The 15,617-nt window shown below is 43.9% G+C and overlaps 1 protein-coding gene across 1 annotated transcript in view; it reads left to right on the top strand.

Moving 5' to 3' along the window:
* The window catches only part of TAF1B (TATA-box binding protein associated factor, RNA polymerase I subunit B), a 913,471-nt gene that overhangs the window by 613,428 nt on the left and 284,426 nt on the right, over positions 1–15,617 (top strand). Inside the window, exon 11 of the mRNA XM_078647821.1 lies at positions 3,641–3,687. Coding sequence (XP_078503947.1) covers positions 3,641–3,687 — 47 coding nt within the window. The remainder of the gene's footprint in view (positions 1–3,640; positions 3,688–15,617) is intronic.

The following is a 15,617-nucleotide window of genomic DNA, read 5'->3' as shown; positions in this document are numbered from 1 at the left end:
ATACCCTACCACACTTATGGCGGCCAAAGCGGTACAAAAGAGGGTGGTGATGGACGGAGCATCTGAACCAATCAAACACTCACACCCAGTCAAAAGATCTGGGTTTGATCCATCACCGTTCTTTAGCCCACTCTGCCACCCCAGTTCAGACATGGCTATATGCAAATCAGTCTGACCCTGTGCCTCATGGGAACAGTCCAGCCCGAACTGCCAAGCCATGCCTTCCCTGGACCGGAAACAAGCTTCCGAGGACCGTTTTCTGGCATTCCAGCCGTCTTCAGCCCGGCTTGCTTGAATCCAGTGGCAAAGTGAGCAAGGGACTCACGTCTGAGCATACCCTACCACACTTATGGCGGCCAAAGCCGTACAAAAGGGGGTGGTGATAGACGGAGCATCTGAACCAATCAAACACTCACACCCAGTCAAAAGATCTGGGTTTGATCCATCACCGTTCTTTAGCCCACTCTGCCACCCCAGTTCAGACATGGCTATATGCAAATCAGTCTGACCATGTGCCTCATGGGAACAGTCCAGCCCGAACTGCCAAGCCATGCCTTCCCTGGAACGGAAACAAGCTTCCGAGGACCGGTTTCTGGCATTCCAGCCGTCTTCAGCCCGGCTTGCTTGAATCCAGTGGCAAAGTGAGCAAGGGACTCACGTCTGAGCATACCCTACCACACTTATGGCTGCCAAAGCGGTACAAAAGGGGGTTTGTTTTTTCTTTGTTCGCCCTAAGTTGGCAGGGTATGCTCAGACGTGAGTCAGATCAGTTGACTGGGGGTGAGTGTTTGTATTGTCAACGCTCTGTCTATCATCACCTTTGGTTTTTCTTTGTTTGCCCTAAGTTGGCAGGGTATGCTCAGACGTGAGTCCCTTGCTCACTTTGCCACTGGAGTCAAGCAAGCCCGGCTGAAGACGGCTGTAATGCCAGAAACCGGTCCTGGGAATCTTGATTCCGGTCCAGGGAAGACATGGCTTGGCAGTTCGGGCTGGACTGTTCCCATGAGGCACAGGGTCAGACTGATTTGTATATGGCCATGTCTGAACTGGGGTGGCGGAGTGAGCTAAAGAACGGTGATGGATTAAACCCATATCAGTTGACTGGGGGTGAGTGTTTGTATTGTCAACGCTCCGTCCATCATCACCTTTGGTTTTTCTTTGCCAACAGTAGCAGCATAGCTGTTAATTTGCGCGAACCCTTCGGAATCTCCAGTACGAATCCCATTAGTGCCACCAGTGGGGTGAGGTGCGTCTGTGCTTCGGTGATGTCTCCAATGTGTCTACCCACCTCAACCCAATACTGTGCGATCGACCTGCAGTTCCAGGCCAGGTGTATGAATGTCTCATCTAACGACCCACATCTCCAGCACCTTGTGTCTGGCTGCAAGCCCATGCGATGCAACTGAATCGGCGTTCGATATACCCTATGAAAAATTTCAAATGTATTAGCCGCAGTCTATAATTGGGCGATAAGTGTTCAAGTTGCGAACAGCAAAATTGCCACTGTTTATCAGTTATTGTGGATCCAGTTTCACCCTCCCACTGTGCTTTGGACGTGCTTATGGTAATGGGGAAGTATCTTGCGTCATGCTATATATACGGGTGATCAGTTTATGTGGAGATGTATTCGACAATACGCCCTCCAGCACCGCCAATGTAGGGGACACCTGTGGGAAGTTATCATACCTAGCTCTGCTCGCTGCTCTAAGTTGGTAGTATAGCAACATATCTAATGCCGAGGGTGTCTGTTGTTTGCACATCTGCTGGAGAGTGAGAAATGTGTCCTCTGGGTATAAGTCGCTGCCCTTCATCGAGATGGGACGAAAGTTAGTACAGGAGAGATGGTCCTTATCAGGTTTCGGGGTCTTTGAAATGTGTGCTTTGTAAAATTTTGAGTCCGGGGTCTTGGCTTCGTGAAACATCGCTGTGAGGAGAGTGATTCGATCTGGGTTTCACCATCAAAGTGGGCAAGTCCAACCTCCAAACCCTTATCATCAATACAGCCCTTCCTGAAGGTGTCCGCTTCAAGAATGCCTAGCAGCATATCGGAGGGTCCAAGGGAAGGTCTAGTGTTGATTTGGGACAGCACAGATTGCTCTCTGCAGTGGTGGAACAGCAACAATCTGTTGCAAGATAGGCCTTTTCTAGACCCGGTCTCCCAGGTGACCATCACCACAGATGCCTCTCTAACAGGCTGGGAGCACATCTACAGAACATCACTGTTGTGGAGCCCTCTTCAACAGACCTTACACATAAACTGTCTGGATTTATTAGCAGTCTGAAGGCCGCATTTTGCATGTTACACAACACAAGACAGTCCTGATCAAGATAGACAATATGACTCATGTTTTACCTGCAGAAACAGAGGGGCATGCACTCTCTCCAACTCTGTCCGACTGAAAACACATTGGTCATTAGAAAATCCACCACAGAGTACAACTGCTAGCAGAGTATCTTCTGGGAGCAGACAACGACTTCACAGACCTACTCAGCAGGGTACATCAACAAGTCCCTGAGTGGTAACTCCATCCCAAACATCTCCTCCCATATTTCCAATATTGGGGGTTCTCTCAACATAGTTCTGTTCGGTCTATAGCCCTTCACGAGAAGCTCCCTAACAGGTCAAATCTTCTCACTCAACACCAGGGCACACTCAAGCATCCTGATCCCAGACAGCCCAGCCTGGCGATCTGGCTCCTGAAGTCCTAGAGTATGGTTAATTTAATTAGCATGAAGTTGTTAAAGCATTGCCCGCTCCCCCTTAGGTAGCACTCTATCTACCTTCACAGAGCTTTACCTCACCATCCATTCAAGTCTCTTTTGATCACTCGTGTTTGGCAGAGCTTCACTTTGAATGCCTTATTACGAGTTTGGTGGTCCTACAGCAGGCAGTGCAACATGCCATCAGCTGTAGGACCGCCAAACCCGTGGTGTATTCATCCGCTCAATCAGGAATTTATTCCTGGCCTTGTGTGTGGCCTAACAGCAGTGGTCTGGTAGGTTCATAGAAGAGCCTAACATGCAGACCACCGCTCTCAGAGCACCGTCTGCACCTTCCTGCACAGTTTGGCAGGTATGCCATACCGTGAAGGAAGATGCATGTGCCGGAACTAGGGGTGCAAATCAGGGGGGCACTACATGTGCCCCCCTCCCACATGCACCCCCAGGCCCAGAGGCGCCTTTGTTTCCTCTCCAGTGTGGCGGTGGTCGGACCGATACCATGAGTAATAAGGCCTTAAATGTTCTCCTATGCAGCCCCTTTGGTTTTGGCTCATATTGTTTTCTCTGGTCAGCTACCAGGGGACATACATCAGTTCTAGTCTTTGTGCTGTTATGTAATTGGTGGGTACATCCAGTGCATTGGGATTGCTGCACAAAAACATGTACAGAATTTGTACATGGGACATTCATTGCTGTTACTTGCAAACGGATCCAACTTTGCCAAAGTTTCTAGCATATTAAATTAATGCATCTAATTACATAATGTGTCCATTTGACTTTTAAAAATATAATTAACTTCATTCATGTGTCTGTCAACATTGTCCACTGTGGAATATTTTATCAACGTTTCTCACCTTCACACTGTAGTAAAAAAAAAACAAAAAAAACAATGTTGACCTGTTTATAACATTTTTTGCAGGTTGTTATCAAAATGTGCTGCCGAAAGGAATCGAGATAATAAAGAAGGTATGTAACTATTTGAATGTCATCTGTGGTATTTTCCTAGATAAATCGTGGGTAGATTAGACACTGTGGCTCATAGCGATCACCATGCTCATCTATAATGCCCGATTGAGGTTTAAAAACAAATAGTCTTTCCTGTTTCAGATTTAAACCTTTAATAACTTCAACCCCAACTGAAAGGAAAGTAGCCCTTATCAGTGTAAACATATAAACGCTGATTAGCACCTGTACATCCACAAATTAGAATGCAATTAAAAAATTGAGAGAGTGAATGTATTAATTTTTCGTTTACTCCTCTCTGAAAGGGGCCAACACAATGTCACTTGGTTGAACAAGGCAACAACAAGCATTTGCAATGCAATAGGTCTCGCAATTGCAAGATTTTGAGCTATTGGCACTGTAAATGACAATGCCTTTATGTGTTTGAAAAGTTTCAGAAATGCGAGACCTATTGCATTGCAAATGCTCTCTATTTTTTTACAGTAATTCAAGCTGCCTTAGGGAGATATATGGATCCATTTGCAGTCAAGATGTGCTCGGAGAGTACCACAAAACATTTGAAGGGGGAGCATAAGGGGCGCACAGTTGGAGGACTAATCCACTCATGGTCCTGAGTTATGCCATGACGAATGCACAAAGACCCATTAATTCACCAACCGACAGACACACCACAGATGCACACACCTGACCACCCCATGAGAGACTCACCAACTAGTGTGGAAGAAAGGTTGGAAGACTGCCGACTGAGAGTGTGAATGGCTGGATATTTTGCATTTCTAAATGAACATCTGTATTTTTATATACCATGTTTCTAAGTGCTAACAGCAAAGAGAACCAAGGCCGGTGGCATGCAGTAAACTCCCAAGAGCAGACTCATACTCTTAGCACACTGATGCTAGTGTGCCTGCACTCCGACATGCCATTTTCGGGCCCTCCTCCACAATTTTACTAAGCATTATGGAACACTTACCAGCGAGCACGTGGTATTGTGAGTATGAAGTCACTGGTTGAAGACATCACGGGGCCGAGGGGCTTCAATGTAAAGAATTACTCTAGGGGATGGCTGCTGTGTCAGCTACAGACACTGTTTGAAGAGATGCCTCTATTCCCACAGGTCCATAACACTTCTAAAGATTCGAAGTAGCACCAGCTAACCATGTTTCTCAGTGACGTACAATATTAATCGTGGGCCCTCCACTGTTTTGCAGCCGGTGCCACAAAACATGCCTGCCCTTGCTAGTTGCTTTGGTGAATGTAGGCACAACTTGACCTTCCTTTGCCACACTGTTCCACCATTCAGCCTATAACAAGGAATAATGGAATGATGCAACTGCGTAGCTGGAGCACTTTCTGCACTAGCCACATAATCCATCCAGTGCTGCATAATTTGCAGATTAAGGGGGAAAAATGTTCAAAGTATGGCTAACTAACATTTACTGTGTGCAGACTGTAAATACTGCCCTGGGGAATACATTACAACAGTCAAAGTATGCCGCCCGAGAGACAGGCTGGGGTTTCTTAATCGATTCACTCCATTTGTGTGTGGTACTAAAATTACATTGAGCTTGCTAGCATGCCTTGCGTCGCCGGTGGAGTAAACTGCTCCCAGGTTTTGTTTCTGACTTTCAAATGGATATGTTGTGTAGCATTTTAGAATCCAAGCGTAATTTACCGATTCATGCCCTTATATAGGTACAATGCACATCGCCTTTTTATAGACCTTAAAATCATGCCCATGTTTAGATATAATCCATCCAGTCCAAATACAGGCATGGCTACTTCCACTAGTTCCAAAAAGCCACAACGATTTCTTGGAAAACTCGCTTCAGCAGTCAGGGACATCCCCTTGCTTGAATATTGATTTGTCCTAGAAATCATGAAGTTTTCAAAGAACTACCATTCCCTTTGAGTTTTTTGATGACGTTATTATGTCCGACTTTAGTCAAACGAGGCACCTTCAAGGTATAAACATGCCTACACTTGCCCTAGCAAACACACGGTGGTTCGGAGCAGCTCGACTATCTACTTGTCCTGCCCAGCTCGCTACAGCAAGTGCCGAAGGAAGCCGAACCTCCAGCTGACGCACTGACAGAGAGGCTGCATTTCTCCCGGCGAGAATCCAGCCCCAGTGTTTCCAAGCTCCCCTCGCGGGGTGTTACCAGTCCTCCGTCATTCTAAAACCAAGGTACGGAGCTGATTAGACCCTAAGAGAAATATTGGTTAAATTCTTGGCAAAGAGAAACTAAACCTATGCTACACCTCACTTACTTCTTCCCTCGTACTAGACTTAGGTTAGGTACCTCGGGGTGGGCGTATTTTAGAAGCACCTGTTGAGTACTTTTTAGCCTTTGTTATTTATGTATGTATTTATCTATGGTCTAGGAACCATACAATGCTTTTACAGTATTATTTTATAATACTCTTCTTACTGTATGCATTGTACTTTTCAACCAGTATTACGATTGTAGCAGTTCACTTTACTTGCATGAGAAAGAAGACTGTTCAATAAACCTTTTATTGAAAGCGCAATTCTCTCTATTTCTCTACACCTCTGATGAAACGAAGCATGCACGATTGACTGAGTGAAATATCTATCTATTGTTTACACGACTCTGAAGATCAGTTTTATTCTTGGGAAACAAAGTTGTCATGTTTATGCGGTTGTCAGAAACTAATCCCTTCTTGTTGATTCGAGAAAGTTTCTAGTGACCTCTGAGCTAGCTGGCACTCACAATTAAGTCTAATATATTCGATAGAGACCCAGTCGACCTAAGTCCTACGTTAAATCTATAGGATATATTATTCCAATGCGCAGAGCCTATTGGGAATATTGGAACTACACTACATGGCGCCACAACGTTGGGTAAGGCACTAATTTAACGCTAGATACTAGAGTAACTCAGTAGTGCTTTTCACAGGGACCCCTTTTTCCTGTAAAATACTCCAATAGACGTCTGGAGTGGGTAAAAGGATAAAATATCTGCCATTACTGAGTAGAACGAAAATCCTATGTATTAGTTTTTGCTTTGATTCAACATTGAAGTATGTAGTGTTCCAAAATACTATGCACCTTATTTTTGTTTCCTTGAAACTTGCTCTGCAAACTTTCACTCAACAAAATGACTGAGAATGAGACCGAGGGAGCTGTAGGCACTGCAACCCAACCGTGCTTAGACGTTACAGGTTTCCAACAAGATGACCCGGATGCTATAATCATCCTGGAAAACCATCACTATAAAGCTTATAACAAATGGCCTATCACCTTGTAACGGATTACCAGTCCTCATGATCGAATTGTTGCTAGTATGGCTCCACCTCTAGATCTAACCAAGCCTGGAATGCCATTATGGCACAGGTCATTGGAAGGATCAAGCGGGGGAAGGAAAGTATGGGGACAGCAGGGAGGGAGACCTGAAATACAAAATAACACAACTTAGAATGAATCTTGTCCCTTAGTACCAACTATACTCTCGAGCAACAGTAATCAGTGGTGTCCGTTTATAGGACATCTCTATACCTGTAAAGAAAACAAAATGGGCCTTAGGGTAGCTGTTGTATGCGATATGCAGAGGTGTTTGCGAGGCAGAAGGCGAGCCTGTACAACTATAGGGATACAAAAGGACATATAGACACACACACTAGAGGTAGTCACAAGTTATACGTTTATACAGGGCTGTAGACAGATCCTATACCCCTCTGGTAACGTACCATCACCTGTACTCCATTGCACATCCCAGGGATAGAGCGTAGTCCTTTACCGCTCTTGGGTACCCCTGTTAAAATAGAGCCAGGATACCAATAGTTATAACATGGTATGGTTCCACTTGTAATTACACCATAGTACTTTATCGCAACAGCTCTTGAAGACAAGAAGACCTCACCCTGATTGAACGCCCTAGTCGTGGCGTTACTGTGAGACTCCAACAAGGAAAAGTGTTTCAAGAATTGTCCTCCGTGTGTAATACTGCTTACACCAGAGTACTATGAAAGCGCTCAACTAGTGCTGTAACAGGATTGTATAGTTCTGCCAAGACAGACAATTAATGACGAAGGGAGCTTCGGCTCCTCAGCTCGGCCGGTCGAAATAACTGGCCGACACACATCCAAGACGCCGACCTCCGCACGCACAAAGCGCTCCACAAACAAAGGTGGGAGTAAATGTCATGAGTGGTGCTATGCACCCTTACCAGACCCCAGGAGATCCGCCAGACTGAAGAACCACCGTCTGGAAAGGCAGCATCTGGAATTTCCGACGCTGCTTCGGTGTATGGGGCCCGCTTTATGCTGTCATCTCGCGATGTCGTACGTGACGCGTGAAGCATGACGCGAACTGTACTTCTTTGCGGTGCTGCTCTGTGTTGACAGCACGATCGTGACACACCTAGAGGTGGCAGGGTAATTTTTGTCATAGAGGCACACGAATATCGGCAGACAGAGGTATTCTATTCATGGATAATCTTCCCTGAAGCAAATGCAGTATCGCATGAGTTTCACTTCTACAAAGTAGAGGATAATCCAACGGAATACGTTCCTTTTGAGGACATTGAAATTCCACTAACTTACCGAGAGCATCAGCTCTGGTTTAAAGGCGCCCTACAACATCAAAATCAAATTACCAGGCTCGGTCCACTAGGTAGACCAGGAGCAACATGGCCGATACTAGCTAGCTATACATCACATCCTGACATTGAAGAAATGTCAAGTGAAGAACTATTAGTTCAACTAAAACAACTAATAAAAATACATAGACAATTGGTTCAATATGACATGCAGACTCTAACAGTCCAACCTCCTATAAGGATTCCACAACAAACCCCTCACCAGGAGAACACAAATAAAATTACACCACAGACTATACAATCAGTCATTGGTAAATTGCCCGCAAAAAGGGAACAAATTCCATTCTGGATAGCTCAAAAAATTACTCAAATAGAGGCAGTATTTCCTGACAGTACACCTCATGAGAAAAACTGAATTTTAACAATCTGTTTGCCAATGGGGATCGCACCACACCTGGAGGACTGCGACACTTGGGGTACAGTCTTTGTTTCAATTTACACAAAAACACATGGTGTTCCGTCTATGGCGGTGATACCAAATGTCCTGAAACAGATTCAAAATGAATACGGGGCAGAACCTGCTTTAAATCTGGGTATGAAATTACTGAAAGATTTCAAACAGGCCTCAGCTATAATATTAGCTAATATTAAAGGTGAAGCAGCATCTGTGGCGATCTGCCAAAAAAATAAGAGAAATTGATATAACTGAGCAACCATATGAACTGGCCAGAATAATTGAAAAATCCTATGAAGAACTAGGTAGAGATAGTTTGGGTGGGAAACCAGTAAAGCCCCAACTAACAGAAAATCCTGAAAAGGTCTTTATTAAAAACACTAGGACTACTCCTAAAAAGAAGTGGGAAAATACTAAACAAACTTCTAATGAGAAGCGTTCTCAGTCCCGAGGAAGGTCTCCTCAAAAGGAGCCCTCTGAAAAGCGGTATAACCTCAGGAACAAGGATCATTTGAGAAAACCTGACAGATATCAAGATACTGATACACAATCCTCTCGTACCTTTCAGACTTCCTCACAGAAATCAGAATGAAGAGGACGGTCAGAACACAAGGAGGAATGCGTGAAGTCCAAAGAAGATCAACACGTTCCAAAAAATAAGAAAACCCAATTCAACAAAAAGAAGGTAGCAGGTCTAAAAATCAGACATGCCGAAGATCTTGAGGACACAACTCAAGAACGGGGAGTTGGCCAAGACAATGCTGGACAGCGCAGCAGAAGTCACCATAACTCACAAAATCTTGAAAGATCATCTGGAGACAGTGGACTTGAATGAGTGCATTCAAGTTGAAACAGCTGATACCAGGGTTAGTGTACTCCATAAGTTATATGAAGTAACGCTCGGGATGGAGGGGGACATAACTAGGAAAATAAGAGCACTCTTTTGGGATAAGCTCTCTAAGGGTTATGACATTCTTCTAGCTGAAAAAGACTGGCCACCAAAATTTGTCAGGGAGTGCCCACATAGCGAAGACATCATTATGCCAGCCTTCTCAAATCATATTCCAATTTATTTAAAATACACTTATGCCAGAAAATGGGCTGTAGCCCAGGCTCCAGCATTATACAAAAATCATGCAGTATGGGATGAGGATTCCCCTCATCACAAAATCCAATTAAAAACTCAACCAATTTTTAAAAAAAAAAAAAACTCAACCAACTGCACAGAGGCAGTAACCAGTTAAGCAAGAAGCTAAAAAAACAGGTCAGGTAGATCTTAGATCAACTTGAATACCAAGGGGTGATTGAAACATGCACCTCATCAATGAACAATCCTTTGTTTCCTGTCTCCAAACCAGACAATACATATCGTCTAGTTTTGGACTACAGACATTTAAACTCTTGTTGCAAAACCTTTGCAGTACAAAATGCACACAGTGCAGCACTGATGAGTAACATCGTGCGCAAAAAATATAAAACAACATTAGATATTTCTAATGGTTTCTTCTGTCGAAACATTGCACCTGAAAGCAGGAACTTGACCGCTTTCTCAATTATGGGGACACAACGTCACTCCCCCAGGGATTCTAGAATAGTCCGGAGTTATTTTCAGCCAGAGTAACAGAGTTACTACAAACGTATGATGATGAGGCAGTCTCTTATGTCGATGACATCTATCTAACAGACAATGATTTGGATAGGCACTTGAACAGAGTGAATACCATTATACTTGGATTCGCCTCTGAAGGGTACAAATTCAACTGTAAAAAATCAAGATTCGCCCACCTCAACGTTCTTTTTCTAGGATATGAGTTATCAAGTGAAGGCAAAAGCCTGGCAGCCAACTTTTTAGAAAAGTGTGAGCTGCTCCAACCTCCAAAAAAGCTGAAAAACGTTGTCAATTCTAGGTTTCCTAAATTTCGGAAGAACATACATTCTAAATTACGCAGAAAGGGTTAAACCTCTCTACGAATTAATCAAAACTGATTTTAAAACAGTTAACTGGACTGAAAAACATACAGAAATTTTGCCTTCAGTGCAAACAGACATGTTAGCAACATCACATTTACAGACACGCGTAAACGTACTCAACCTTGTAATCAAATAATCCCAGGAAAATGCGGATTCACATACTTAACTTTTAATGACGGTGAAAAAGTACCAATTGCTTACAAATCACACTTGTACACAAAAGCTGAAATGAAATTCACTTCAACAGAAAAAATTATGACAGCGGTTCAAACTGCAGTAGCAAAAGAGAGAGTTCTCGCACAGGGTAAACTCATTATGGTTGTTACTCCTGTACCTGCCTTAGAGGCAGTGCCAAAAGCAAGTATTTCAAATGCAAAGGCTTAACATCCAAGATGGATACAATGGGTTAACTCTCTTGCTGCAACAGATGTTGAATACGTTTTTGACCCTTATTTGAAAACACAAGAATTTCTACAATACGAACAAGAATGTCCTCTGCCCACTGAGCTTCTGCCTCTGGAACAGTGCGAATGTATAATTTATACAGACGGATCAGCACAACGCGCAATTGGGGGTAAAAAAGCTTATAGTGCTGCGTGCGCGATTGTTAAAGGTCGCTGGCGCGATGGTAAATTCCAACCTATGGTCACAAAAACACAATCTCTCGGAGACTGTACTGCTCAGCGAGCTGAACTACAGGCTTTCAAGATGGCTCTTGAAAATACTGATCGCGAATTCCCCACACTCGTAGTGTGCGATTCGTATTACTACGTTCAATCTTACAATGAATACTTGCAGAACTGGGTTCAAAACGGTTTCAAAGATGCAAAAGGAGGCACAATCAAGCATAAATTGCTTTGGGAACAAGTAGTTCAATTACAGAAAGAACTACAAAAGACTCACGTGATCCAGACACTGAGTCATCAGCTTGATGGCGTTCACGTTGCAGGGAATTCATTGGCTGATGAAGCCGCAAAGGAAGCTGTGCAATCGGCTTCTGTAGCTGCAATCACTCGTTCAAAAACAAAAATAGACAGCAAAATAATGCAGGCTGTCGCCGCTTCCCATAAAGACAGCGGTAAAACGTTACCAAAAGGCTTTCCACTCAAGTACTCATATATAACTGATGTAAATAATGTTCCTTTTTCTCAAATCCCTGGAGTGGGGGCTAGAGTAATTCCAAACATGGAACATAGATTAGGACTAATCTTAGCAGCTCATGAAGGGCTTGCCTCTGCACACGCAGGTGTTTCTGCTACAGTGTCATTATTAAAACAAAGATACTGGTGGCCACGCATGAGGAAACAGACCAGAAACTATGTTTTGGAATGTGAAATCTGCCAGAAAATGAAGGTTTCAACAGTGAAACGCCCGGCTCAGACGCCCCTTTTAATTTCAGATAAACCATTAGCATGCGTGTACCTGGACCACTATGGTCCCTTACAGAGGGATGGTAACTATAAATATATCATGGTCGCAGTGGATTCATGCTCAAGATTAATTTGGATGTGGCCTCAGCAGCTCGGCTGACGCCCAAACTGTTATAAAACATTTGCGAGTCTTTATCGGCACATATGCAGTTGGCTCTCTACATTCTGACCAGGGTCCTGCGTTTAGCTCCAAAGCTTACAAAGAGGCCATGGCCAATTTGCGCTCGCATTGTGGTATTCAAGTCCATTCCATCCTGAGGGAAATTCTGTAGTGGAAAGAAAAAACCGGGACAAAAGCCATCTATAACAGCTAGGGCAGTGGTTCCCAAATTTTTTACTCCTGAAGTCCCGCACTGAATCACTACTGGAAGCCGGGGACCCCCAAGCAATTAGTACAATTTAAATTTCTTTTTAAAAACGCCTTTTCAAGCAGAGGCAATTTCAAGAGGGAGACAGCCTGAATTGTGTCTATTGGCATGGACATGTATGCATACAGCAGTGTATTATTTAGTGGTACAAGTCTCCTGCTCTCGGCCATAGCAGCACCTCTACATTCTCATTCCAGAGCCTTGGAGTGGTGACCCTTCCTTACAGCAACAGGTTGAATGATTGTGAATTATTATCATTTTTACCTATTCACAGTTTAAGAAGGTCTAAAATAGTATACAATTATGAAGCATTTTATAATAAAGACATGCCCCAAGGAGCAACGAATATTGTGAAAATTCTAACAAGATAGTGCACAAAGCGATTAGTCCAGTGTACAGAGCAAATTCAAGGTCTATATTAGGAGTTCATCATGGAAGTGCAAGAGATGGCAGGAAGGTATCTGCACAGGAGGCATATTCTTTCAGCGAGATCATGGAACAATGCTATGCCAATTACCATAAACCCCTGTTAGACATAATCTTTAGTCACAGACAGCAGAACAACATTTTACCACCAAGGGGTGAGCAGTGCAGTTAAGGCATATTTCAGAGAGGCCTCGCGTGGCACCTGACATGACCCTCTCCTGTTAGAATGCCCACTGCCCCGTCCCTTGATATATCTGAATATGAAAGCTTGACAGCACACATAATTCACCCAAGGGCTTGTGGAAAGTGAGCAATCAAACAGCAGCACGAAAATCCTACTGCTGATGCTGGCTGCATCTATTTTTACCTGCCTGCCAAGTAACAGTAACCTATACACATGTGCCTTTCAACGCTTTATTGCCTCTATTGTATTGCCTGTATTTTCATTGTTGTGTCTGTGACTGCTGTTGTCTGTCTTACCCCGCTGCATGTACGTGCCCCTTTTTCTTCCCTCTGTTCCCCTCGCTGTCCCTGTGCTCTCTCTGCCCGGTATTTCCTTCTGTACCCCTCGCTGCCCCGTGTCTCTGCCCGGTTTTCCCTTCTGTTCTTAGCTGCCCCTATATTTCTGTATTCTGTATTTTGCCTCTGTGCCACTCGTTTTTTGTGCCCGTCTGCCCTCTGTGCCACTCGTTTTTCCCTTGTTTTTGTGCCTTTGTGCCCTATGTTCCACTCGTTTTCCCCTTGTTTTTTGTGCCCTTCTACCCTCTGTTCCACTCGTTTTTTGTCTTTCTGCCCTCTGTTCCACTAGTTTTTTGTGCCTTTCTGCCCTTTGTTCCACTTGTTTTTCTCGCGTTTTTGTGCCTTTCTGCCCTCTGTTCCACTTGTTTTTCCCTCGTTTTTTGGCCCTTCTACCCTCTGTTCCACTCGTTTTTTTGTGCCCTTCTGCCTTCTGTGCCACTCATTTTTTCCTTGTTTTTATGCCCCTTTTGCCTTCTGTTCCACTCGTTTCCCCAGCCGCTGTGCACCCTGCAGCCCCTCCCCCTGACTGCCCACTGCCCATTCGCTGCCCCCACCTCCCGATTGTATTGTTGTGGTCTTGCCGCCCCCGCGCCAACATTCACAGCTCTTGTGTGCTGTGAGGACGCATGGGCATTTCATTTTTCACTATGACGACAGGCACTCGAGTCCTGCGGACCCCCTGGGAATGTCTCACGGACCCCTGTGGGTCCGCGGACCAGAGTTTGGGAAACGCTTAGCTAGGGTATTAGGCTCGGGTGACTGGTGGGTCAAACATCTAATAAGTGTCCAACGTAGTTTAAATAATCTGCCAAGAAATTCTCTGGGTGGAATCAATCCACATGAAATCATTTTTGGTACTAGAATGCTTGTCCAGGACCTTGATCGTCACCCTTCAGTGGTGGAACAAAAACCCTTTGATATCAAAGACCGTTTGGCTGTTTTGCAGGACTTAAACGAAAAAAGGAGAAGTCACAGCAACACAATACAGAAGCCAATGACCACTGAAGGAGAAACACCCGTCCCAGCAAGGCCTGTCTGGATTCCAAAGATTGGGGATCTAGTCAGAGAAAAGATCGCAGCTAAGAAGGAATTTGGGCTTTCTTACAGAAAACCAGTACCTGTGCTAGCAATCCACGGATTAAGAACAGTGTGACTGCCTCCCCTTGCTGTAAGAAAAGAGAAAAGGTTCGTATCTATCGACTTGGTCAAACCACATCATGTGGCCGATAATAAGTAGTAGGCCCATTGGACTCCAAAGATGTAGCAGAAGACCAAATCTTGCTACTATCCAAGAGGTTCAAACTGAAAGACTCATCACCTTTGAAGAACATTGTTTGTGCAAGCAAATAAAACTTTTAAAGAACAAATAACAGAACTCTTTCAGCAACTTGAAAAAACTTATCTGGTTTCACCATGGGTTGGATCTTGGATTGTGCTAGGCGTACTTTTTCCCATACTTTGGCTAATCCTGGTATTAAGTTTGGGAATGCTGATAAATGGAAGATATAGTAAAATGGACACAGCAAGTAAGAACATCAACTTGCTCCTGAAGCCACACAAATAATCTCATCGTGAACAAAGAGACTTGACATCAGTGAACATCACAGCCGTTCCTATACCTGGGGGTATAGCATGGGACAGAACTGATTAGGACATCTTCGGTCCTGCAGAGCTGTTGAAGATTCCACATCAATTTAATGTTTCCTTGAGTGATTTTGTTTCACCGAGCACATTTTGTGATGATTGGGACTTTGAGACTGTTAATATTATGATGTCAGATTTAGAGATGTCTGCTAAATTCACAAAACATGAATACTTAGAAGGATCATGACATTATGCACAAATGTACTGTTATAATCATTATGGCCATCATTACTTGCACAAATCTGCAAACCCTAGGAATATTCGTACTTTTAATCAATGGGAACATTGTCCAACGCCACCAAAAGGTAGCTCAAAAACATTCTACGAAAAATGTCCATACTTCTCAGGTTATGATACCACAAATCCGGAAACGTTCTACTTTAAAAATGTTAATAAGACAGGAATGTATGTTAACCAATACAAAGCAAATTTATTCAGCAGCCTTTTATGCCCCGCTGTCCTCATTAGGTTTCGACTTTTGGAGTGACAACATAGAAACAAAAACTGTCTGGGGCTCAAAAGACTGACAAGTGCAAGAAATAGAAGCTTTATTTCGAGCCTA

This window comes from Lissotriton helveticus, chromosome 6 (assembly GCF_964261635.1).
Source record: "Lissotriton helveticus chromosome 6, aLisHel1.1, whole genome shotgun sequence".
Taxonomy (NCBI): domain Eukaryota; kingdom Metazoa; phylum Chordata; class Amphibia; order Caudata; family Salamandridae; genus Lissotriton; species Lissotriton helveticus.
Note: the sequence above shows the minus strand (reverse complement) of the source record. Positions and strands in the feature narration are given on the sequence as shown.